The sequence below is a fragment of the Papio anubis genome, chromosome 16 (assembly GCF_008728515.1).
Source record: "Papio anubis isolate 15944 chromosome 16, Panubis1.0, whole genome shotgun sequence".
NCBI lineage: Eukaryota > Metazoa > Chordata > Mammalia > Primates > Cercopithecidae > Papio > Papio anubis.
In genome coordinates, this window is record NC_044991.1 from 8,503,612 (window position 1) to 8,530,102 (window position 26,491).

Here is a 26,491-nt window from a genome sequence, read left to right on the forward strand (position 1 = left end):
GCTTATTTCTACTTCACAACATTCCTTCCAGTATTTCTACTCTCTAAAAAAGTCCATTAACATTCCATTATTTTTTTATAACCCTTAATGTTGATTGGAAATATGTCCTCATATCAACTTGAATCAATCTGACTGTCCCCATACACTGGCCACACTCTACCTGCCCAGAGGAGTGGCGGAAGAACCCTGAATTTTGTTTGCTTCCCAACTGCGTGGCCATCGAGAGGCTAGGAATGGGACAGACCGGATCTGATCATGGTCTCCTCTGGAGAACCAGAGCTACCCTTTGGGGGTTAGAATGGGAGAAGGAAGAGACGCATTCGCTTTAAATTAAACAAAAGAAGGAAACAAGGTTAAAATGAAGTTTATTATTTTTTTGATTTTTTGATTTTTTTTGTTTTTTGTTTTTTTAAATAAAACTGTTTGTGAAACAGCTATTTTATCCCCATGGCAGAGTGACCCCTGAAAGATGCACTAACCCCTTCTTAAGGCCATAACAAGATTTTTTTGTACTTTTTTCTTTTTTTAAAACTCAGATATTTAAAAATTATACAATTTACAAAACAAAACAAAACAACACAACATAAAGAATCACGTAGCATGGGGCTGCCTATCTGACAGGTCCTCTTTTCCTTTATAAAAATGAAAGCAAAAAGAAAAAGGGGCTAAATGGGTGTTCCTGGTCAGCTTAACCCACTCTGATCACAGCGACAGTCCCTCCCCGTCCCTGCCTACAGCTCACACTGCCGGCTCTGATAGCACAGGCCTGGGCCTCCTCTCATCCCCACGGGTACCTGTGGGTCAGGGCACAGCTGCCTGGAATGTGCTGAGGACAGGGGGCCCCAGAGGAGGGTCATCCCTTGGTTTTGCTGCTGCTGTGTACCCTTAGGGTCCTCACCAGCCACAGTGACCCAGGACACAGCTATGACCTCAGGCATCTGCCAATTTCACCCCCAAAAAGAAAAAGTTAAAAAAAATAAATAAATAGTGTTTCTGGAAATGAAAAAAAATTATTTTTGTGTTTAAACATCATTCCCCTGCTCTTGAAAACATGGACCGTCCCTATATTTCCCCCTCCCCCTAAAACCTTCCCACTTTGAGACAAATTAATGACAAAAGGATGGTTCTGGTGTGGTTTTCCTGCTTTTTCAATCCTGGGTCTAGTGTTTTCTGAACTGGTGTGAGACAGGCTAAAGATCAAAGCCACACACATCCCGTCCTTTATGAGATGAGGGTTTGTTCAGTTCAATTTCACATTTAAATTTCACTTGTCATCAGAACAAATTTGGAGATCTTTTAACTAGATAATTTTAAAATAGAATCAAAAGGGATAGCGCACCTTTCATTTAAACAAAGTCTTTCCAGACTAAAAATAGATTTATATATATATATTTTTTATCCCTCCCTTTTAATTCCCCCCACCCTTTCCCCGTCATCCCACCCCTCCCCCCTCCCCCCACATTGTCACTATGGAGATTGTGTCCATGGAAACAGCCATTCCAACGTCTTGGGTCTTTCTTTCCCGTGGTGTCACCGGTTTGAGTGTGATGTGAGAACTTAGGAAGGAAGTGCTGGCATGGGCAGGCACGCGGGGCGGGGCGGGGCAGGGTGTGGCTGCACGGTAGGACGATTTCCATTCCATCACGAGTGTCCACCACCTTCTCATCTCCACAGTCTCACCTAGAAGACAAGGGACAGACACTGAAGGCCAGGAGCCTCCACAGGGTCCACCACCAACAGCCGCTGTTCCATGGTACCCCTGGGAGCTTTCAGTAGGAAGCCTGCACTCAGACCCCTCTGTAGATGTGCTGCTGGTGTGGGACACACCCAAGACCAATGCTGGGGCCACTGTGTGGCTTTGGATCTGGAATGTGATTAAAGGCAGCAATGACCTAGTGGGGGTGCTGGGGCCAGACTTTGAGGATTCCTCAGGGTATATCTGCCTTCCTAGTGCATAAAGGAACCAGGACAGCAGAGAACTCCCTGACCTCAGGGCAAGCCCCCAATTGTGGGGCAGCTGGTGGGGTTTTGACAGTGTCGGACCCCAGCTGTGACTGAAACCTACAGTACCTGGTCAATCTGTGGAAGAACCTTCTCGAAGTCCAGCCTCTTAGGACAATTTCACAGTTGCCTCTAGTCGACACAGCTAGCTGTTTTTGAGACAAATCTCACTCTGTCGCCTCGGTTCCCTGCAGCCTTGACCGGGACTCAAGCAATCCTCCCACCTCAGCCTTCCAAGTAGCTGGGACTACCAGGTACACGCCACCATCCTCAGCTAATGACGAAGTTTTTTTTTTTTGAGACAGAACCTTGCTGTTGCCCAGACTGGAGTGCAGTGATACGATCTTCGCTCACTGCAGCCTCCGCCTCCTGGGTTCAAGTGATTCTTGTGCCTCAGCCTCCCGAATAGCTGGGATCACAGGTGCACACCACCACACCCGGCTAATTTTTGTATTTTTAGGAGAGATGTGGTTTCGCCATGTTGGTCAGGGTGGTGATCTGCCCACCTCGGCCTCCTAAAGTGCTGGGATTACAGGCATGAGCCACTAGGCCTGGCCCACAGTCAGTTCTTCATGCTTAAAAAGAATGCTCTTCCCATGGCCTCTAACAGGGAGGGCAGGATTTCTGAGGCTCAGACAGAGCGGGACTATGTTAATCCTCTCGACCTCTCAGGAGCCTGAGAACCCTAGGTCTCCCATCCCCAGGCTGGGGGGCTTCTCTCCTCTTCCAGCCCAGGTGCAGAAGGGGATTCTGATGGCCCACATAGGACAGATGGATTATACCAAAGGTCCCTGTGGAATGCTTCATGGGCCATCCTATATGGAAAGGTCTCAAAGAGAAACAGCAGTTTCCAAGGAATCAGTCCAGTAAAATTTCACCAGAAACCAGAAGTGATGGCAGCCTCGCCCCTCCTTCACTTGCTATCTGCCAATCACTGTGCTTAAGACTGTCACTGGGGCTCACCTAACTGCTTCCTCAAGCCCAATTTGGTGCCCTCCCCTTACAAATAAACCCCAGGAACCCAGGTGTCACCAGCCCTTTCTGCTTCCATAAAGTTTACACACACAGAACTGCTAAGAAGGCTGGGGCCTGCAGGAGCTAAGACTGAGCTATTCCCAAGCACGTACATGCACATGCTTTTGCCCACGGAAGTTCCTGACTACTTGGCAGGTAACACCAATGAGCAGGAACACATTCCACGGAGGCCACGACACATCACCACCACACGCAAGTAAAAGCAGGCCCTGGGAATGCAGGCCAGCAGCTGAGCTAATGGGCACCTACCTCCAGGAACACAGAAGGGTGTCATCTTGTTGGGGTTGCAGGATGCCCGTGGGAATCAAAGTCAATGCCCACAAGTACCCTGCCAGGCTCTGCTCATGGAGGGGACAGGGCAGGGTTTGCCCTCTTTACGAGTACAGAGCAGTCTTGGGCCTGCACCCCAATCTTGCTCATTACTCAGAAGAACAGGACCCCACACCAGCTCCCCACTGAAGAATGAAGCGTATGTCAGCAGCCAGGGTCTGCCTGGCCAGTTGACTCTGTGAGCTGCTACCTGTGGGCCCCTCCCTGGGGTGCATGATGGCCCAGGCAGCAGTTCTTCAGCTCCTGCAGCATGGGGCTTTGCCCTCCACAGCCTTCCCAACAGGGAGTGTTCCCCAGGTCTGACGACTAGACTAGCCCAAACACATGATATCCTGAATGTAATGGGATTCTAACTTTTCAAGAGTTGCTTTAAAAATATTGTTCCTTCAGTAGGGAAATTAGGAAGGAAAATTCTAGAAAGGCGCTGGGCTAGAAGCTTTCCAGATATTAGTTCACAGTGGATTAGTTCACGTGGACCTGCCTGACCCCCATCTTCAAGAGCTGAAGCTCAGGAAGGCGACAGGTGTAGCCCAAAGCGATATGGCCAGAGATGGGACTGGGGCTTTCCTGACTGGGTCCTAGGAGCTGCATGTCCTAGGGCATGGGGTGTGGCTGAGAGACGGCTGGACCCCAGACAGCGAGCCTGGGAGCAGCCGTGGTGCCAGCTGGCCTGAGCAGCAGGAGTGACCTGCCGCCCCTATGCTGAAGACTGTCAATTCTCTTTTAAAGAACGTCATCTTGCTGCTCAGCTGCCAGCATCCAGGGTTTCGTCTTGGGCCAACACCTTCCCAGGCTCTCTCACTTGTTCCCTCCCCCATTCCCTTCTTGCTCACACTGTCCTTTCTGCTCCCCTTTGGCCTCATCTGTGGCCTGAACCTGGGACGCCGTCCTCATGTCCTTCTGTATCAGACTCCAAGCCTGCCTTTTCCAATTGCAGCAAAAACTCATCATCTCAACACCACTCACTCTGGCCAGGATTTGCCCAGAGCCCATTTCCTCATTTCTAAAATAGACATTAATTCTGACTAGAGAGGAAGGATGTGAAGAGAAACCTAATTCTGAATCTATACTGATTTAGGGCACTGATGGTCAGGGTCCAAGAGCCCTTTCTTCTCTGGGATGGCACTAATTTCTTTTTTATTTTTTTCTTTTTTTGAGATGTGAGTCTCGCTCTGCCACACAGGCTGGAGTGCAGTGGTGCGATCTAGGCTCACTGCAAGCTCCACCTCCCAGGTTCACGCCATTCTCCTGCCTCAGCCTCCCGACTAGCTGGGACTACAGGTGCCTGCTACCATGACCAGCTAACTTTTAGTATTTTTAGTATTTTCGTATTTTAATTTTTTGTATTTTTGTATGTTAGCCAGGATGGTCTCCGTCCCCTGACCTCGTGATCTGCCCGTCTCAGCCTCCCAAAGTGCTGGGATTACAGGTGTGAGCCACTGCGCCCGGCCTGGGATGCACTCATTTCTTTAACACAGACTCACCTGGCACTAGCATAGTTACACGCACCGCTCTGGGCTAGGCTTTGACAGATGTGGTCCCTGCCCATGTGGAGCTTACATTCTAGTGGAGAGACAGGTAGTAAACAAGTAAACGATCTGAAATTGTGGTGAGGCTAGGACGGCTGCAAGTGAGGAGAGGGGCAATGGAAACAAGGATTTAGAAAGGGAAAGGCTTCTCTGAGGACGCGGCATTTAAGCTGGGACTCAGGAGATGGAGCCTGTTTGCAACATGAAGACGGGGAGCTAAAGTGTTTCCAGCACAAGGAAATGTGTGTGCAGAAGCCCAGAGGGAGGCAGCCTGCCCCCTGAGGAGGTAGAGGAGGCCAGGGGCCTGGAGAGTCACCTGAGACTTCTACAGGGCTCTGGAGGCAAGGTGAGACGTTTGGACTTTATTTGGAAGATGACAAGAATCTCTGTCGTAGAGAAGAGACAGGACTGGAGGGAGGCCTAATGAAGATTGCACTTGGCTACTGAGCAGTGGCAGGGAGGCGGGCACTATAGAAGCTGCAATGCCTGGGCTGGTGCTGGTGGGGAAAGAAAGTGGACAGACTTGGGCTCTCCTCTGGAGGTATAATCCCGGACCACCTCTAGACCAGTCTGGGAAAAAGGTAATCTAGAATGTGACATTCATTCATACACAAATGGGCTGTGTGACATCCAGTTCCAGGGGCAGGGGCGCCACTCCCCGTGCCCCGCCTTGCTCAGCTTCCATCCATGGCTGTTCTTTGCAGGGTACGTAGCATCCAGGATGCAGCATTAGCCCTGATCAAGGTTATAGGTTCCCATGTGCTGGACCACAGGGCCTGCTAGGGGAAGCTGGGGCCTCCTTGTTTAATTCACAACAGGAGGAAGAGCTGGGCCTTCCATTGTCAAAAGCTCTGCCAACCAATGACACAAGCCAGCAAGACAATCCACCTTGGCAGAAGGAGACAGTGGGCAACCACAGGCCTGTGGAAGGACTTTTCCCCTCTGCACTCCTGGCGAGGGTCGGGTACCAGGTACGTCACATGCCGGGAGGCAGGGGCAGCATCTTTTAACTCCAAGTCTTGGGTATTTTTTGCTATAAGAGACAGCTACAGGGTTCAATCTGCTGCCTTGACCTCTCCAACTCCCATGAGAAACCCACAGCTAGGCATGGCAGACCAACAGGCTGAGAGTCAGTGTGCTGTGCTGGCACTTAAAGACATTTCCCAAGGGAATTTCACAAGGTTGGCACTGCTATTCCTGTTTTTACAGAAGAAACTGAAGCACAGAGATATGGAGTGGTCTGACTTTAGTCACACAGTACCTATCAAACCACTCTGTCAGAACATGGCGCACCAGGAGGCAGACACACATGCACATCCACTGTCTGTTCCCTGCCTTGTCAGGGCACCCAATAATGGTGGCTCTCTGTCCCCAGCATGGGGCCCAAGATGAGCCCTCCTTTAGTTAGAGGTGTGATTCCAACCCCAGTCACCAGGGCTTCTACCACAAATGAAGGATGGTGACCACCCTCAATGTCACTCTGCTGAACTGGGAAACCAGGAAAAGGTATCTGCCTTGTGGGAACAGCACATAAAAAACATTTCAGATGGACAGGACTGGATGCAGTGCGTCTATCCTCTCCCTCCAAGAGCTGAATGGTTCAACCTCAATGGACCTGAGACGACTCTATAATGGGTGAGGCCACTTCATCACTGTGCTTCAACCCAGAAGGATGAAGGCTCATTGTTCTGTTGAAGAGTTGGCCGGGCACGGTGGCTCACACCTGTAATCCCAGCACTTTGGGAGGCCAAGGTAGGCAGATCACTTGATGTGAGGAGTTCAAGGCCAGTCTGGATGAAACCCCCTCTCTACAAAAAATATAAAAATTAGCTGGGCGGGGTGGTGCACACCTGTAGTCCCAGTTACTCGGGAGGCTGAGGCGGGAGAATTGCCTGAACCCCAGAGATGGAGACTGCAATGAGCTGAGATTGGGTCACTGCACTTCAGCCTGGGCGACATAGCAAGAATCCATCTCAAAAAAAAAAAAAAGAGTCAAGGGCCCTGTCAGGTAGGAAGGAAGGCCCAAGAATTACTAGAGAGGAACAGATGATGAACAAAATCCCCAAGAGATTTGTCCCCCAGACCCAGGGCCCAACCCTTTTTTCTAACAGATGCAATTCCAGGATAAAAACAAAAAACACTTAAGCTCTTTCCTTAACCAGGTCTTCTAGGACACATTCCAGGAATACAACATCATGGTCCCCTACAGAACTTGACTCTAACCATCTGGGCCTGTGCTGGCAGAGGGCCGACAATGGGAAGGCACAGTGGCACCCTCAGGAGATGCAGGAGGGCCAACACAAAATAGTCCTTTCAAAACCACCCAATGCAATGGCTGCCTTTCCCTGAGGGCTAATCCCAGGGAAAGGAGCAAGGGCGGGCAGGCAGGCAGTGCTGCCCAGCAGGTTCTGGAAAACCAGCAGTCACTCGCTGATGGTGGCAATGTACTCCAAGGCCAAGAGGCTTCATTTGCTCATCTGATTCCTCTGACCCAGGAACACATGGAATGGCTTCCACCCACCTCCCCCACTTTGCTCTGATCCCTCCACTGCCAGCCCTACTCCCTGGAAGAGGAAAGAGGAAAGGCACTACACTCAATGCTCTATCAAGAAGGCACTTAGCACCTGACTTCTCAAATGGTGCGGCAGCCCAGGGGCCTTCTCTGGAAATTAGTAGTGGTAACAAGGGGGAGGGCATGTTCCAGAAGGTGATCAGGCACATGGTGGTGCCGGAAGGGACAGGTCTAGCGTAGCTGTGTGAGTCAAACTCCTGAGGTTGACACAGAAGTCCTCCCATTTGAGAGAAATGACCCCTCAATGAATATTTCTGAGACAACTAGTCCTCCTGCCCCATCCTGTAGCACTAAGTGCCACAAGGTACATTTTTGTTTTTCTTTTCTTTACAACCTATTTCCCCTCATGCCTCAGTGAGGAAGGGAGGGTGAAGGAGCAACATGGAGCTCAGAGGCCTGCAGCTTCTAGAGACCCAAGTCCTATCATCCTGTTTTCATAGATGCCTGCCGAGGGCCGTGACCACAGTCCCACACAAACTCACAGCAAGCACAACTCAATCACAATAATTTTTTTTTTTGAGACAGGGTCTCACTGTGGCCCAGCTGGAATGCAGCAGCACGATCATGGCTCACTGCAGCCTCAACCTCCAGGTTTGATAAAGCAATCCTCCCAGCTCAGCCTCCTGAGTAGATGGGACTAAAGGCACGCACCATCATGCATGGTTAATATTTTTTAAAATGTACAGACAGGGTGTCACTGTTGCCCAGGCTGGTCTTGAACTCCTGAGCTTAGGTGATCCTCCTGCCTCAGCCTCCCAAAGTGTTGGCATTATAGGTAGAAGACCCATACCCAGCCTCAAGATTTTTAAGAGTAAAATTAAATCAGATACTAAAGTCTACTAAATCTTTGAGGATTTTTCTTTCCTTTGTACTTCTGCAAAAAGGAATCCTTCAAAGTACTGGAAAAAAAAAGATTTCAAATAACAAAACCCAAGAGTTCTGTTGTTTTCAAAGGAAAACACACCATAAGCTTTACAGTAATGGAGCAAATTAAAGAGAAGAGACCTTTGAGTAGAACCCTTTCTGAGATGGGAGAAAGAGCAGGGGCTACTGGCAAGAGGTGCCCTGCCCGAGGAAGAGACCTAAAAGCCTGTTGTGTCCACTCACAAGGCCACCCCTGGCTAGCTGTGCCCTGAAGGGCTGCCTTCAGGAACAGTCACCCTGCACCCCATCAGCAGTGGACAGTTTAGAAGGCCCCAACTCTTTTCCACAGATATTCTAGGGAGCTAAGTAACCAATGGAAAAACACTGCATCCACCTGGTGGTGTCATCCATAGGATGAAATGCTGGCGGCAGAGCATGGAGCGAGCAGGAGGGCAGAGGCAACAAGGCCCGCTGGGAGCCGGGCAGGGTACAGGGAGCCCAGTGGCCCCAACTCACCTGTGCTTGCTGTCCTTTCCATTCCCACGAGCACACTGCCCCCCTCACCCCCGCTCCGACTGCTCTGTGCTGAGGCTGCCTTTCGCGGTCTTGTTCTGCAAGGGGGGGAGAGGGCACGGAAGGGGAGGCTGACACAGGCAAAACCAAGAGGAGACAGACAGGTGGGAGAGGACAGTGCGGAAATCAGGGAGGGCAGAGGGAGGACAGGAGTGGCACACAGAAAAGGAAAGAAAAGGCAGAGTCAGTCCTGACCGACAAACAGGAGACATTCAGACAGGGTTTTCTGAGGCAAAATGTGACCCTTAAAAAGGGGAGTTCTAAAAATAACATGCAAATTAAGTAAAAATAAAGAGAATATAAGATCCTGTGACCACCCCTCCCTGGAAATAATTTTTAAAGAAAAGCATAAGCAAGCATCTTTCAGGAGCATTTTGAGGGCAGACCTCTCTGGACAACCTCCTCCTAGTACTTTCGGCCCTACTAGATTTAAGACTGTGAGTGACCAGTGACCACCAGGTGTCAGTGTGACCTCAGCCAGAGACACAGTGCAGCCCCTGCAGGAAACATCAGGTGGCAGTGGTCTCCGTTCTGGTCCTTTCTTGGGGCTCCTTCTCCGTATACACCCTCCCCATACACATATGTGGTATCCACAAACAGGCCATTCACCCCTCACCTCCCACCCTTTCCTAAAGGAAGCGACCACGAGACCACCTCCTAAATAAACTGGGAAGTGGAGCCGAGGCAGCCCATCCACTGCGCATCAGGCTGCTTCTGCAGAAGCACAACCTGGAAGAGAGTGTGAGCTTCCCCAGAGCCTTGGGGTCAGCTTGACTTCTAGTCTGGGAAGATGCCTTTGTACAGGCCTCAAGGTCTAGAACCAGACTTACCAAACTCCAACCTGTGAACTGGGGTTCTATTCACCTCAAGTGGAAATCGGTGGCTTGGTCGAGTTAGATATTCTCGCCTCTCTTAATGAACAGACAAACACCAACTCTCCCAAAACACATTTCTCCTGGGATCTCATACTACTCCGAGTGCTGGTCCCCATGCCATGGGTCTCCCTTCAGCATCATGCCCCTCCACCCTCCCAGGGCCAGGAGTGGACTGGCAGTTAGAGGCACAGGTGGGGACAGGCATGGGTGAGGCCCACCATCTGGTCTTCAGATCTTTCAGGAGGAGCCACCCTTGATCCCATCCCTGCTAGTAGCTCCTGGGGCCTCTGACTCACCTTGTGCTTAGGGCACCTCACCGAGAAGTTCTCCTCATGTAGCAAACAATCTGGAAGACAGAAGGGGACAGTCAGATAGAGACTTCACAGCTGGACGTAGGTGTGGTCATACTGGCTGGGATTGACAGGGTCAGACATAAAACTAGGAGGTCCCTACACTTACTTCTAATAGGAAAACATTAGAGACAACCCAAGTAAGCTACAATACCTTAACATGATGGATATCGGTCACTTAAAAATTAACATTTTAAAAGAGTTAGTGGTATGGAAAATACTCATGAAACAAAACTGCTTGAAAAAACCAGGATATACAAATGTATAAATGTGCTAATTTTATTAAAATGTTTCTATGCATTAAAAAAAGACTCGAGGCTGGGCATGGTGGCTCATACCTATAATCCCAGCACTTTGGGAGGCCAAGGCAGAAAGATCACTTGAGTCCAAGAGTCAAGACCAGCTTGGGCAACACAGTGAGATCCTGTCACTATTAAAAACAAACAAAAAAAACGCCAGGCGCAGTGGCTCACGCCTGTAATCCCAGTACTTTGGGAGGCGGAGGCAGGCGGATCACGATGTCAGGAGATTGAGACCATCCTGGCTAACACAGTGAAACCCCGACTCTACTAAACATATAAAAAATTAGCCAGGCGAGGTGGTGGGCGCCTGTAGTCCCAGCTACTTGGGAGGCTGAGGCAGGAGAATGGCGTGAACCCGGGAGGTGGAGCTTGCAGAGAGCGGAGATGGCGCCACTGCACTCCAGCGTGGGCGATAGAGTGAGACTGTCTCAAAAAAAAAAAAAAAAGACTGAAAGACTGGGCATGATGGCACTTGCCTATAGTCCCAGCTACTTCGGAGGCTGAGGTGGGAGGATTGCTTGAGCCCAGGAGTTCAAGGCTTCAGTAAGCTACAATCACATCACTGCACTATAGCCTGGGCAAGCAAGACTCTGTCTTTTAAAAAAAAAAAAAAAAAAGCTGGCATGGTGGCTCACACTTGTAATCCCAGCACTTTGGAAGGCCAAGGTGGGCGGATCACAAGGTCAGGAAATCAAGACCAGCCTGGCCAACATGGTGAAACCCTGTCTCTATTAAAAATACAAAAATTAGCTGGGTGTGGTGGCACATGCCTGTAATGCCAGCTACTCGGGAGGCTGAGGCAGGAGAATCACTTGAACCAGGGAGTCAGAGGTTGCAGTGAGCTGACGAATACACACCACTGCACTCTCTTTTGGTAATAAGATACAGCTGATTTAAATTTGATCTTTTCTATATTCCCATGATATCACCAATAAATGCTATTTTAAAAATCCCTGATTCTAGGCTAACCCCATTTCCCAGGCTCAAGCCAAAGCTTCCTTGTAAAAACACTTTAAAATCTGGAAGTGCCTTTTCTTCTCTGTACAGAGAAAGCCCGGGTGTCTGAGACAGAAAGGTGGCCAGGCCCAAGAGCCCCATTGTCACCTTTGCCCTATGACCCATGGAGACACAGAAGCCTCCAACACAAATCACATAATCCACGCTAAATGCTTCAGAGGAAGGTAAAATCCCATGAGGATGCTTTTAATCCTTGGAGGAAAAATGATTCATTCCAACTTGTAACATGACGACAGCATCCTGGATGGCAGCAAAGACACATCTGCCTCCAGGTGACTTGAGCTCTCGCACAAGGGTAGTGCAAGGAAATCTAATTAATGAGTTCACTCTGCACACCACAGCTCCTGGAGACCGACAGCCAGGTCACTGGTGCAAAACGCGGTGGCAGAATGTTAATAAATATTGATAACACATTCTCAGAGAGCTCCCAGGCACCATTGCAGGAGACAGCCATGGTACTTAACCTTGTTAAATTTAAACTGAGATCCAGACTAGCAGTCTGTGTGCCTGCAGATTAAGTGCAATAGTAATAAGCAATGAACATACACATGAAAACTTTTCAGGTCCCAGTATCCTAAAACAAATCAAAAGACCCTTTTATATTTGGCCAGACCTGGAACATCATAGCCTGTCTTTCGTTGGAGCCCGTGAATATCTAAGAGAGTGGCGGCAGCCTTCTTGGCTCTGTGGGCCCAAGAGCTCAGCAACTTACCACTAACCTCCAAGCCCCTCCCGCAGCAAGCAACTAGCAAGGCAATAAATGAAATGTGTTAATTTAAAACCCACAAGTACATAGTGTGACCAAGACTCCTGCTGCTCCAATCTGCCAGAGAGTTTATAAACAGCAGGAGCCAGACAACTGGAGCTCAGGGGACATGCTCTCTTCTTACCTGGGCTCTGGCAGCAAGCACTATGCTGGCTCAGTTTCTAGTTTGGGCCAAACAGAAACAGTACAGCACACGTGGGGCTTGGCCATGCTTATGCCACAGGGGTTTATACAAATGAGGATGGGGACCACACAAGCAGCAAAGGGTGCCATCAGAAAGGCACAGGTGGCTCAGTTCCCTCATGGCCACGGAACAGTGACCAGCTGTGATGCACCGTTAATAAAGCACGCCTCATGTTAGGAACTGTGTTAGAAGCAGAAAAGAGTAAAACACTATGAGTGCACACTAAAGACAACTTGAGACTAATGCCAGATACATCTGGAAACGAAGTCTCCTATAGCAATCTGCCTAAGGCAGTGTCCATCTCTGACAAGGCCTCCCATGCAGGAACACTGTGCAGACAATGCCCTACTCTGTTCTCATACATGTCCACAAGCCGTCAGGAAGAGCAAAATTCCTGTTCCTGGCAGGGGCCAGAACCACAGCTAGAGAGCTCAGAAACCTGGAGGGCACAGGGGAGCTTCTCCTCTGACCAGTCCCTGCTGGGAGGGACAAGTGAAGAGCAGTAGTGTAGTAAAACCTCTTCTGAGGATTCTGAACAGGCAACTGCACCTAGATGGCCAGCCAGTCAAGGTCTCTCAATCTGTGTTCTTCAAGGCCCAGGCACCATCCTACACTGTCCAGAGGGCCCAGGCAGCACTTCTGCATAGTGAAGTCAAAGTAAACAGCTTGTGAGAGCAACATCCAAGCTCAAAAAGACCCACAAGGTGGCCTAGTCAACAAGATGGCTTGCAGACACAAACATCAACCCCCTAGAAGAGAAGACCACTTTCATTTCTCTCTTTAAGCTCAAAGGCAGGGTGGATTTACTGATCTCCTCATTATAAGCTCTGTGAAGCTTCAGATACCCACATGCATCCACATGCTTCCAGGCTGAGGATGGTGGGCTCAAGGAGGGAGGTGGGAAAAACAAGAAGGGTCTAATGTCCTTTGGATCTGCTGGGTACCAGACACAGACTCCAATTCACCTACACTCTAACCCCAGTGTTACTGTTATTCCTTATGTTGGCACATTGCAGGGCTTGGGACACAGGGGCCTGCCAGCTCTATCGTGCCTTGCTGAAGGGTAGGCTCAGGCTCCTGCGCCATAAGGAGGGAAATATGGGGCTTTTGGCACTGGGACTGGCTTCTGTGATGCAGACAGCTATCCCTTGGGGAGGAGTCAGACTACCAGCATTTTCTAACGACCCATCCAGGGCTCTGACCACACGAGCAAGATCAAAGCCTGCAGTAGAGATAGCAGCTTTAGAATGCTACTGCAAGGAGAGGTACAGAAAGTAGAATTCCCAGCTGTGTTTTTTCATGAGAGTAGAAGAAAAAAACCCTCCACACAAGGTTCTTTACGCACAGTGGAATTATTAATGAGCTACCACAGCCTTTTTTTCTATTCTAATTGTTGTGGCTCATTGCATTAAATACATTAATTAAAAAAGAAAACAACAAAAAACAGAGCTCATGCTCTTATTACTGTAACCCCCACCTGGAGCCAAATCCTATGCCTGACATAACAAGCAACACAAAACAGCTGACCATGATGTCAGGAATGTAGGGTCAACATCAGGTTGGGGGGAAGGTGGCAGGAGTCACAGATCACGAAACAGAGATTCTGTTTCTATGGAGACATCCCAGTAATAAAAGTTTTCCCTGAGACATCAACAGCTCTTTAAAGATCTGGGTGGTTGACAGCAAGGCAGAGATGAAAATGTTAAACTGTTTCTTACTCCATAGGGAGGTTAGGGATTCTCAAACCAAGGACTTATTTTTGTTATGATTAGAAAGAAAAGTCAATCAATAAACTTGTTTCCTGGATACAAAGTTACATCATATACAGAGAGCCAATTTCTAAGAAGACTGTGTGGAATAATACAAGCATCCATCCCCACAGAGCAGTGCATAACTCTGGGTCACTGTGACTTGGGTCATCAAAAAGACCACAATGACCAAGACATGGTCATCTCGTGAAACCTCTGGTCCCAGCTCTCCACATGAAGGAGCAAAGTGCACAGCAGCAGAGGCGGCAAAGCCAGAGGCCGACAACTTTAGCCTCACTCCTCCCAACCCAGAACCCTGTCTCGCTGGACACTTGGCCACCAACTTCTGTTAAATAGAGATGCTACCAGCTTAACTAGGCAGACTACCAAGATGGGCCCCAAAACAGAAAATGACAGATACCATTTACTCACAAGCCCTCAGCTAACAAAGAAAAAAGAAAAAAAAAAAAAAAAAGCCATTTTCTTCAACTAGAAACAGAAAACTTTGTATTACTGGTCTCCCTTTCCTAGCCACTAGTCAACAGGGAATAAAACACAATATTCTGATGTAACTAGGGGTCATGAAAATGAGAAAAGGCAACTGGTTGGCTCTTTTAAAAACTTTTTTTATTTGAACAGACCTGTTCTTGCTATGTTATCCAGGCTGAACTTGAACTCCTGGCCTCAAGCAATTCTCTAGCCTTGGCCTCCCGAGTAGCTGAGATTACAGGTGTGAACAACCATAACTAGTTAACTGGTTAGCTCTTTGTTTTTGGAGATGGAGTCTCACTCTGTTGCCAGGCTGGAGTGCAGTGGCGCGATCTCAGCTCACTGCAACCTCTCCGCCTCCCGGGTTCAAGCAATTTCCCTGCCTCAGCCTCCCAAGTAGCTGGGACTACAGGCATGCGCCACCACACCCGGCTAATTTTTCATATTTTAGTAGTGACAGGGTTTCACCATGTTGGCCAGGCTGGTCTCGATCTCCTGACCTCGTGATCCGCCCACCTCGGCCTCCCAAAGTGTTGGCATTACAGGCGTGAGCCACTGTCCACATGTATGTGTGAATACACACTTTTATAAGAATCTAACTGGCATCAGTGTTATCTTCTCTACCTCTCTTGTTCTTTTTAACTGTTTCTCCTACAGAAGCTTGGAGAGAAAAGAGGGCAGGAAAAGGTAAGGGCAAGGAGATGGATGTGAAAGGAAGGGAGACATGCTTAAACAAAAGTCAGGAGCTGCAAGTAATTGCTGCGCTGGAAGGAAGGGTGGGCAGGATGAATTCTGAGACCTGATCCAAGTCTGTTGGCCCTGCTCTATGTGTGTTATGCCTCATGCCTGTTCCCATTATGCAGTCAGCCATGCCCTCTTCCCCTTCCATCAAATTCAAATCAAACCCCACCTCCTATGGACAGCGTGGCTGCCTCCGTGGACAGCCCTGCTTCTCTCCCGGGGAAGCACAGAGAAGGGGTATGCAGATGACAAGCACCGTGCTACTTGCAGCCTTCTCTCGTCACTTTTCCTCAAACGTGACCATAGGCATTATGGGGGCTGCCTGGGTGATGGTCTTAGACACATCTAATGCTCAATAAGTAACTAGAGGACATTATGTCAACTGAAATAAGCCAGGTACAGAAAGTTAAAAGCTGCATGTTCTTGCTCACGTGGAAATTTAAAAAGCTGACCTTATGGAAGTATTAAAAAGTAGAACAGAGGATACTAGAGGCTGGGAAAGGGAAAGGAAGGGATAAGTAGAGATTTGTTAAAGAATAAAAAATTACATCTAGATGAGAGAAATAAGTTCTAGTATTCTGTATCACTGTAGGATGACCACAGTTAACAATATATTGTATAGTTCCAAATGACCAGAAGATACCACATGTTCCCAACACAGACATGACATTTGAGATGATGGATATGCTAATTACCTAGGTCTGATCATTATATATATATTGAAACATTACTGAGCACCCCATATCTACAATTAATGTCCATTAAAAAAGTAAAAAAGGCTGGGCGCGGTGCCTCACGTCTGTAATCCCAGCACTTTGGGAGGCTGAGGCAGGTGGATCACCTGAGGTCAGGAGTTTGAAACCAGCCTGGCCAACATGGCAAAACCCTGTCTCTACTAAAAATACAAAAATTAGCCAGGCACGGTGACGCACGCCTGTAGTCCCAGCTACTCAGGAGGCTGAGGCAGGAGAATCACTTGAATCTGGGAGGCAGAGGTTGCAGTGGGCTGAGATCATGCCACTGCACTCTAGCCTGGGCAACAAGAGCGAAACTTCATCTCAAAAAAAAAGCAAAAAACTTAATAAACTTGAAATTAACACTCACCCTGCCACCAAAAAAGTAACTGGGGAAAACACCCACTAAAGGGACTAAAAGTCTAGAGTAAGAAAGGTGATTTTCCCAGGTTATTGAAGCTCTAAGTCAAAACTCAAGTCTTCTGCATCACTCACTGGATGGCACTTCTTTAACAAAATGTTTCCCTTCTTTCAACAGTTAACACATTGCAAAACATCCCCCTATCATCTCAACAAACAAAATACAACACTCTTTGTAATACTGTGATTTAGAGTAAGAAATACATATTTTAGTCTTCATCCCTGATTCCTGGCACAGACCTCCTAAAACCCATGTGAATTCCTGAGCAATTAGGGGTGCTAGGAGCATCTTTTCTTCTAATATTTGGTTTTTGATCCTGGTTCCTGACATGGAGCTCCTAACCCCTTGGAATTTCCTGGATAGGAGCACCTTTTGTTCTAATGAGGCAACTCTTGGTGGCTCCTGGATGGGGGCTGGGCACCAGAGAGACTAAGCTAATGAGGCAACTCTTGGTGGCTCCTGGATGGGGGCTGGGCACCAGAGAGACTAAGCTGTGATTAGCAGCTTAGAACTTTCAGCTCTACCCACCCCACTCCAGGAAGCAGAGAGGGGGTGAAGACTGAGTTAATAATTGATTATGCCTACATGATGAAGCCTCCAAAAAATCCATAAACTACTGGATTCAGAGAGCTTCTGGACTGCTGAGTATATGAAGGTGCCTCGGGGGTGGTGCCCCTGGAGAGAGCATGGACACTCCATGCCCCGTCCCACATATTTGGCCCTATGTTTCTTTCATCTGACTGTTCATCTGCATCCTTTATAATGAGTAAACACAAGTGAAGTGTTTCTGTTAATTCTGTAAGCCATGTTAAACATTAATCAAACCCAATGAAGGGGTCTTGGAAAACCTAGTTTAAAGCTGATCATTCAGAAACACAGGTCAGGTCATAACATAGGGCTTGAGGTCGGCATTTGAAGTGGGGAGCAGTCTTGTGGGACTGAGCCCTTAACCTCTATGGGCTGCACTAACTCTGCTTGGTATCAGAACTGAGCTAAACTGTAGGACACCCAGTTGATGTTCAATGGTGAATTGCCTATATGATGCTATCAAGAAAGAAAAGTAAAAAGACAACTCAGAGAATGGAAGAAAACATTTGCAAACCACATATGCAGAATTACAAATTCTTTTTTTTTTTTTTTTTTTTTTTGAGACGGAGCCTTGCTTTGTTGCCCAGGCTGGAGTGCAGTGGTGCGATCCCGCAACCTCTGCCTCCTGGGTTCAAGCGATTTTCCTGCCTCAGCCTCCCGAGTAGCTGGGACTATAGGTCTATGCCACCATACCTGGCTAATTTTTGTATTTTTAGTAGAGATGGAGTTTCACAATGTTGACCAGGCTGGTCTTGAACTCCTGACCTCATGATCCACCTGCCTCAGCCTCCCAAAGTGTTGGGATTACAGGTGTGCGCCACTGCGCCCGGCCTACAAATAATTCTTAAAACTTGACATTAAAAAAACAATCCAATTTTACAATGGGCAAAGGATGTGAATAGCTACTTCTCCAAAGATGATGCACAAATGACCAATAAGCACATGAAAAAATGCTCAACATCATTAGCCATCAAGGAAATACAAATAAAAACCACGATCAAATAACATTTCATACTCACTGGGCTGGCTACAATTAAAAAAAAAAAAAACACACACACACACACACACACACACACACATGAAGTCAAGTGTCAGGGAGGAGCTGGAGAAAGGAGAATCCTCATGCACTGCCGGTGAGAATGTAAAACGGGGCAGCCACTTTGGAAAACAGTCTGACAATTCCTTAAAAGGTTACACAGAGTTACCACATGATCCAGCAATTCCACTCCCAGGTATACATCCAAGAGAACTGAAAACATGTTCACACAAATGCTTGCATGTGAATGTTCCACAGCAGCATTATTCATAATAGTCAAAAAGTGGAAGTAACCCAAATACACAGCAAAGTCCACAGAGATAGAAAGGATTGGGTCCAACAGAGCTTAAAGGAAAAAAATCATAAAAATTTTAAAAAGAAAACAGCCAGGGACTGGCGAGAGGGGAAGGGAGAGGTAAGTGCTACTAATGGGTAGGAATTTTTTTATGAAGTGACAAACAAACAAAAGAAACGGAGAGAATCAAACTGTATGTCCTAACCCTTTGGACGTTCTGGACACGGGTCTGTGGTCTTCTCTTACCTGCATCAACGGCACACGGGTAATGGTATCGGAAGGAGCAGCCTTTGTTGTAGCAGCCCAAGGTGGCGCCTGCCTCCTGGCAGTGGGAACATTTCTGAAAGGAAGGAAAAGTCAGGCATGTCAGTATCCCAGATTTGGCCCTCTCCTCCAGGCCTTCCCTGGTCCCCATCTGTTAGACCTCAGCACGTGTCTCTGTGGTTAGAGGAGTCTGTGGTGGCAGGATGGGCCGGTCAATTTCTAAACGCCACTCACTGACCACACCATGGGAAGGGATCCAGCAATAACGTTTTAGGCCAAGCCTCACAAATGTTCTCAAATCAACAACACAGCAGGATGAGATAAGCAATCCATGTCATAAAGGACATGCCAGAGTGGGGTTCCCAGCCCTGCCTCTGGTGCCCCCGCCATCCACCCACCCAAACACTCTGCCAGGCATTTCCTTGCTGCAATTGTGAGCGGTCTGCAGATCTTCCCTGTTTACTTCTGCTGTGAAAATCTGGGGTAAGAGAGGGTAAGGTAGTAGAGTTATATATAAACCTTTTAGAATTAGAAGCGGAATTTGGTTTCTAGTTCTTGTATTTGTAAGATTTTATTTTTATTTTTGATCTACTTACCCCAAATGCCCAATACAAGTATATTTCCCTTTTCAGAAAATATGGGCTCCTGTGTGCAAATGGTATTTTTATACATGAATCTTATTTTAAATGCACCAGAAAACCTGCCATGAATTTCTGGCTAAGTGAGACATTATTTTGTAATTGAGACACTCCTCCTTATATGGTCAGGTTCTCTTAAAGTGGGGCACATCTCTGTCAGCCCTGTGATGTGGCTGCTGTGAGCGCTCATCCTGTCAGGGTAAGAAATGTATCCCATCAGCAACAAACATATTCATAAAACCCAACCACATGTGACCCTACTAAAGATGCTGGCTCTTCAGGCAGCAGAGGCACACAACCAGCAAGACTAGCTGGAAGAGACAGAAACTTGTTCCTGCTTCTATGAAAAATAAAAGTGTTCCCTAAGCAATTACACTGAGCTGGCTCAGGCCCCCGACACAAATACTGATGGGAAACGAAACTAACGCCAGCAACAGCAAAGCCCAAGTGCTCCCCATGCTCAGATTGAATGATCTCATCCAGCCCTCTGCACTACTCCACCTGGCAGGCACTCCTAATGCTTTACATGAAACTCTTGAGACACCAGAGGCAAAATAACTTGTTCCAGGTCAGAGCTGAGATTCTGGATGACCATCTCTGGCATCCTCAAGAGACAAAAGAGATAGGAAAACGGGCTGGAAGAGATTAGTCCTTCAAAAGCTTTGCCCTGCTCTCAGAAGACCAAGGTCCTTCTGGGTGCCGATAATCAGTAAATGTTTCTCATGTGCCCTCGCACCCTTGTTAAGAGAGAAAAGATCATTTGGTCTGGAGTAAACCAAGGACAAGTTCACAGCATTTCTGGTAGCCCTAGACTCTGTCTACCTTTGTCAGTGCCACAGAGCATCTCAGAATCAAAAGGACTCACTATCAACTTGAGGGAAGGAAGTGTGGGTAGTCCATCGGTGGCCAACCTGCAGCCTTGTCTGCTGCCACTTTCTTTTTTTGAGATGGAGTCTTGCTTTGTTGCCCAGGCTGGAGTGCAGTGGCGCTATCTTGGCTCCCTTCAACCTCTGCCTCCTGGTTTCAAGCGATTCTCCTGCCTCAGGCCTCCTGAGGAGTTGGGATTACAGGCATGTGCTACCACGCCCGGCTAATTTTTGTATTTTTAGTAGAGATGGGGTTTTGCATGTTGCCCAAGCTGGTCTCAAACTCCTGACCTCAAGTGAGCCACCACCACCGGCCTCCTGCTGCCACTTTCTTACTCAAGGAGCCCGAAGATATGGCCCTCCCTACCCCGGGGAATGAATCACAGTGAGTGGTGGCCATTTAGGAATGGGTATAATCAAGCATTTCTGGTAGGAAAGTCTGCAGGAAAAAGGGCTTCTGAAAACATTTTGCACTCCCCCCACCTTTTCTTTTATATTTTGAGACAATGTCTTGCTCTGTCACCCAGGCTGGAGTGCAGTGGCACAATCATGGCTCACTGCAGCCTCTACCTCCTGGGCTCAGGTGATTCTCCCACCTCAGCCTCCGAGTAGCTGAGACTACAGGGTGTGTGCTACTACATCCAGCTAGTTTTTTTAAAAAAGTTTTTGTAGAGATGGGGTCTCACTATGTTGCCTAGGCTGTTCTTGAACTCCTGGGTTCAAGCAATTCTCCCATCTCAGTGTCCAAAAGTGCTAGTATGAAAGTTTCACCCTCTCAAAAAGAGACAACAGGGAGGAACAGGTAATTTTCTGCTCAGCCTCTGTGAGGACTAGACGGTGGGATCTGTGGCAGCCACAGTATCACCATAAGGGGACAGCCCTGAAGACAAAGCCAGTCTGCTGAGGACAGAAGAGTGGCAAGATGGAAAGACCTGGACCTACCATGACACTGTCAAGCACTAAATCACCCAAACCCAGGACCAAGCCACCTCTAGCCTTGTTACAGGAAACCTGGGGGCTGCTGTAGAAGGGTTAAGTATGCATGCTCTGGAACCTAAATAACTGCCTGGTAAGTGGCTCCACTTTCTAGTTCTGCCTTCTTGGCCAAATTCCTAACCTTTGTTCCTCAATCTACAGATGTGGGACTAATAATGGCACTCACCTCATAGAAATGTCATAAGGGTTAAATGAATTAATTCAGGCTTAAAATGGTGGCTGGGTCAAAAGTGCTAAGTAAATGTGACCCAAGATGACCATGTGTCAGACACACGCTAGATAATCTACAAAGACCACCTCATGAAAAGCAACCACACAGCAGGCCTTGTCACCATCCCAGTTTACAAGAGGAAAGAGAAGACATGGAGCTTAGATCTGAACAATGTCCATTTGCTTCCTAATTCAACCCCACAACCTGGCAAGCATTGCGCAGCACGATGATTAATTTACAACATTGCATCCAAAGGGGAAAGACCCTCAGGGTATGTTAGGGACTCAGAGAAAGATCCTTAAAGACAGTTTAGTTCAGTGGTTTTTAAAGTGTGGTCCTTTGGAACAGCAGCATCAGCAACACTCAGGGACTTGTCAGAAATGCAGTTTTGTTTTTTGGATTATTTTTGAGAGTGTCTCGTTCTGTCGCCCAGGCTGGAGCGCAGTGGCACAACCTTGGCTCACTGCAACCTCCAACTCCCACGTTCAAGCGATTCTTGTGCCTCAGTTTCCCAAGTAGCTGGGATTACAGGCATGAACCACCACACCTGGCAAATTTTTGTAATTTCACTAGAGACAGGGTTTCAACATGTTGGCCAGGCTGGTCTTGAACTTCTTGCCTCAAGTGATCCACCTGCCTCGGCCTCCCAAAGTGCTGGGATTACAGGCATGAGCCACCACACCTGGCAGAAATGCATACTTTTGAGCCCCACCTAAATCTGTGTTGTGAGAAGTCCTCCAGGCTATTCTGATGCACAATGCAGTTTGAGGCCCACTGGTCTAATTCAACTCCCCAACTTTTCAGATGCGGAAAAAAGAAACCCAGAGAGATACAATAACAGACTGAGCTAGGATTACTGGTTTCCTGAGAGCCATTTAGTGTTCTGTCTCCTATAGAGCAATCAGATCTTGGGATACGGTAGGTAGAATCCTGAGAACCTGTGATCTTATATACAAAATGAACTTTGCGGATGAGATTAAGGACCTTGAGATGGGAAGAATATGCTAGGTTATATGCTAGGTGGGCCAATCTAATAACACACGTCCATAAAAGCAAATGACTCCCCCCAGAGGGAGTTAAAGTTGTCAGCTTCAGGGAGACCTGATGATTTGGCAGCAGGGTCATAGGTGCAATGCTGCTGGCCTTGAAGATGGGAGAAGGGGCAGGGATTTCCCAAGACTCACCACAACCTCTACCTCCCGGGTTCAAGCGATTCTCCTGCCTCAGCCTCCCAAGTAGCTGTTATTGCAAGCACCCACCACCACGCCCACCATGCCTAGCTATTTTGTATTTTAGAGATAGTTTCAAACATGCTGGCCAGGTTGTCTTAAACCCCTGACCTCAGGCAGATCTGCCCATCTTCCCCAGCGCCGGACCGGCCAGCCGCATCGCGGCCTGGCCTTAGGTCTTTAATGCAAACACTGGCGAAACACCTGCGCCTCTGCTGTGGCCTGCTCAATCCCGAAGACTTTGAGGCCGAGACGGTGGATCATGAGGCCGAGATCGAGATCATCCGCATAATACTGCAAAACCCCGCCTCCTTACTTGGGAAAAATACCAGGAAACACTACATGCAGGGTGGGAGCGGCTGTAGTCCAGTTGCCGGGAGGCTGGAGGCAGGGAGGCCGGCGTGAACCCGGGAGGCGGAGCTGGCAGCAGTGAGCCTGAGATCCGCCACTGCACTCCAGCCAGGCCATGGTGGAGCAAGACTCCATCCTCAAAAAAAAAAAAAAAAAAAAAAAAAAAAAGAAAACACCTACAAATTTCTCAGTAGAGGCAAATTCTGATATCAGGAGATCAATAGAGAAGGAACTTGGGTCTATCTTCAACATCTGTTTTTCTTGTTGAAGAAACAGAGGACAAAACAAAGTGACCTGCTAAAGATCACATAGTAAGTAAGAGAACTTAGAACTTCACCCCTTTTTCTTCTGAACCCCAAGTTCAACTTTCTTCATACCATACCGTGATGCCTGTTAGCCCCCTTCATTCACTCAACCATCCAACATTTGAAAAGTACTCTCTAGGTGCCAGGTGCCAAAAGTAGAATATAAATACTTATCTATAGTGTCTTCCATGTGTAAGGTTTTCCCTTCTACCCAAAAATCAATACCCAGGCTAGTACAACTTCTAATTAAATTTTTATTCTATACTTTTTACCTGAAGTAGCTATTTGCATTATCATCCTCCTATGCTACAAATAATATATTAAAGTCACTGCATAGCTAAATATCCTTTGTTTTTGACCACAATGTTACTACATTCACTCCAAGCAGAGGTAAGTCCATACTGCCCCCCAGGCAGAATGAGACACACTGGGGGCTCCAAGCATGATTTCTAAATTAAGACACATTTTAAAAATAAGGAATGGCCCAAACTTCAAAATTTTTAATAGTAAATTTTTTATTATGGAAGGGAATAAAAACTATTTGTAAAGAACTCTGACAAGAACCTTACATTTTTTGATACTCTAAACTTGGGAATAAATTATAAAAGGCATTATTAGTTTTGGGGCATGTTTAAACAGAAAGTGGCCCAGATACAGAGCTTGAACCTTTCACTAGCCTTTGGCATTGTCTCAGAGGCAGGGCTTGCTGACTTGAGGTGGCAAACTGCAAGGACTGAATCAACTAGAGTTGCTTAATCCTCATCTGAGGGAAGTTTCACGGGAGACTTCTATGCAAGCCTGATGCCTGCTCATTCACAGAAAGGCTCTTTCTTATGAGATATAACAGCAACCTGAATAATCACCCTGTTTAATTAGCATCTCAGAGCAGCCTCAGAACGCCAAAGCAACTGGGTCATAGTAGTATTACAGCACATTGATGACGATTGGTTTTGTAGATTACTCTTCCACTACTGTGCCTCAGATGGCTCTTATCCAGCATGGCACACACTTCTGCTCATGCTCACAATATTTACTTACTCATGTTTGTCCACCTCCCTTAAACTGTGAGACTTGTTCTTGCACCCCCAGGGCCTGGCACACCACAGGCACTGTAAATGTGGGCTGATGGAATGAATGCAATGTCTGACAAACTTGAGAGCCTGAAGACAAACTAATGAGGATACTCTTCAATGAGTTACAAAACTGATGCTGGTGGAGCTTGGAGAATGTGGAACAAGGTATGTGTTCATTTTTGGCCACCAGCAAGAAGTTTTTTGTCCTCTCAATTATGCCTCCTACATCTAGGATGGAAGCCTCTGCCATCCCAGCTATCAATGCCAACTACGTGGCAGCTAGACGGGCTATATACAAGGAGCTACCCTTCAAGGCCCTGTGAGCATTTCTTTGATGCAACTCTGCATCCTATCAAGCTTCTTAAAGAGTACTTCGAAGTGTCAGCCAAAGCAATATGTACATAGCCCTAGGTGTTTCGGTCCTTACTTCCTTATAGCTAGACAATCTCCTTATGCTTCTTCATGAAAAGCTCGTAAGACAGGCTGGAGCACCTTTAACTTGCCATTTACACAAAGACTCAGGGAATGGGCTCTGGCACCAGCCTCTGGGACTGCACCACAGCCCAGTACCACCAAGGCAACCTTAGAGGGACAGAGAGTTGACCCGTTCTTCTCAGGTCCATTTACTCCATGCTACTCAAGGTACGGTGCATGGATTTAGAAGCTGCACTTATGTCCCACAGTTGCTTCAGCCAAAGTGCCAGTTTCAGAAACTGAATCCATTATGTCAGTATGAAACATCAGCCAGCCATTCACTGGCTAACGGCTAATTGTGTGTACTTAAGACAAAAGTCCCAGGCTTGACTAGCTTTTTAGAATAAATGTGGTTGGTCTAACTTGCATACTGTTCAGGTATGACACAGCACAGGGCTACTGGAGGAAAAAACTGAGGGTGTCAGCACATGTGTGAAAGCCAAAAGTCACCAGGTCAATTTTATCCCCTGTAAAATGGGGATAACAGAATTTGCTTTGCCTTCTGCATGAAGTTGCTGTGTAAAATAACCATAGAAGTGTTTTATAAACTAGAAAGTTATGTAATTATTAGAACTTTTAAACAAAAATTATATAAAACATATTCATCTCTAAGTGTCATACTTTGGCAATTACTGATATCAAACTCAGATATAATACAAAGTACAGTCTATTAAATTAAGACAAACAGTTAAAATTTTTTGTTAAGTAATTTTTCTCCTACAACCTGCCTTAAACAAGCAGACCCTGCATGGGTCTGGACACCTGCTGCTAGTCGTTTTTTTGGTAAGTCTAGCTGTTGTATGTTTCAGTAACATTTCATCTCTGAGGGTGCAGAAGGTCAGTTCTTGGCCAAGTCTCTGGACACTTCACTTCTTAGCTACTATTTACTATTACTTTCATATCTCCCCTCTCAATTCTCCTATCCTGGACCAATACAAATTAATAACTATTTTTAAAGCCTTCTAAAGCATTTTGCATTGGAAGAATAGATGTTAAATAAATGGGGACTAATATGACACACAACTGCATACAAATTAAACTCTAGCAGGATTTCGAAACCATTGAAAACTGCCCCAAAATGGTATATTGAGCACAACTAGAATGAGAAAAACTGCCTCACAAGCTTGCCTGTTGTACTCTACAGACACTGCCCTCTGTTATGTGGAGAGCAGACCTGGGCACCAATGACTCCTTTGCTGCCTGCATCAGAGTCACCTGCCAGGTGCTCCTAGCCATACTTCTCACAACCTATCCCCATTCACATTAGAGTAACTCTAGAATAATCTGCTGTGGCTGATTCTGGACCCTCTGCTGCCATGTAGATCTTAGGTCCAACAGATGGTACTACTCCTTCAACACACTTAGAGGCTAAGAGTTCATCTTCTCTGCCTCCTGGGACCCAGTCATCTGCTTCCCACCGATACAAGCAGATGAAAACACTCAAACAAACTTTCTTTAATCTGATCATCTTTCAGGCATAATTTGAAATAAAATTATACATTTAGATCACCATTCTCCACCCATAAAAGCCCCAATCAAAATGTGGCTCTGCTACAGATCCTGACAAGTATTTGTTTCTTTGGGAAAGCCTTTCAAGTCACATTATAAACCTGTAATAAGTGTCTCTGTGGCTG

The 26,491-nt window shown here is 47.1% G+C and overlaps 1 protein-coding gene across 3 annotated transcripts in view; it reads right to left on the reverse strand.

Moving 5' to 3' along the window:
- Positions 1-77: 77 nt before the first annotated feature.
- TCF20 (transcription factor 20) overlaps positions 78-26,491 on the reverse strand; it is a 186,373-nt gene continuing 159,959 nt past the window's right edge. The window contains exons 2-5 of one of the 3 annotated variants that reach the window (XM_031656248.1): positions 18,697-18,790; positions 10,076-10,125; positions 8,848-8,942; positions 78-1,680 (exon numbers count right to left, since the gene is read on the reverse strand). In XM_031656248.1, the coding sequence (XP_031512108.1) occupies positions 8,892-8,942; positions 10,076-10,125; positions 18,697-18,790 (195 nt within the window). In that variant the 3' untranslated portion in view covers positions 78-1,680; positions 8,848-8,891. Of the gene's footprint in view, positions 1,681-8,847; positions 8,976-10,075; positions 10,126-18,696; positions 18,791-26,491 lie in introns of all 3 variants that reach the window. The other 2 variants (XM_017945351.3, XM_031656249.1) reach the window with 2 other exon arrangements.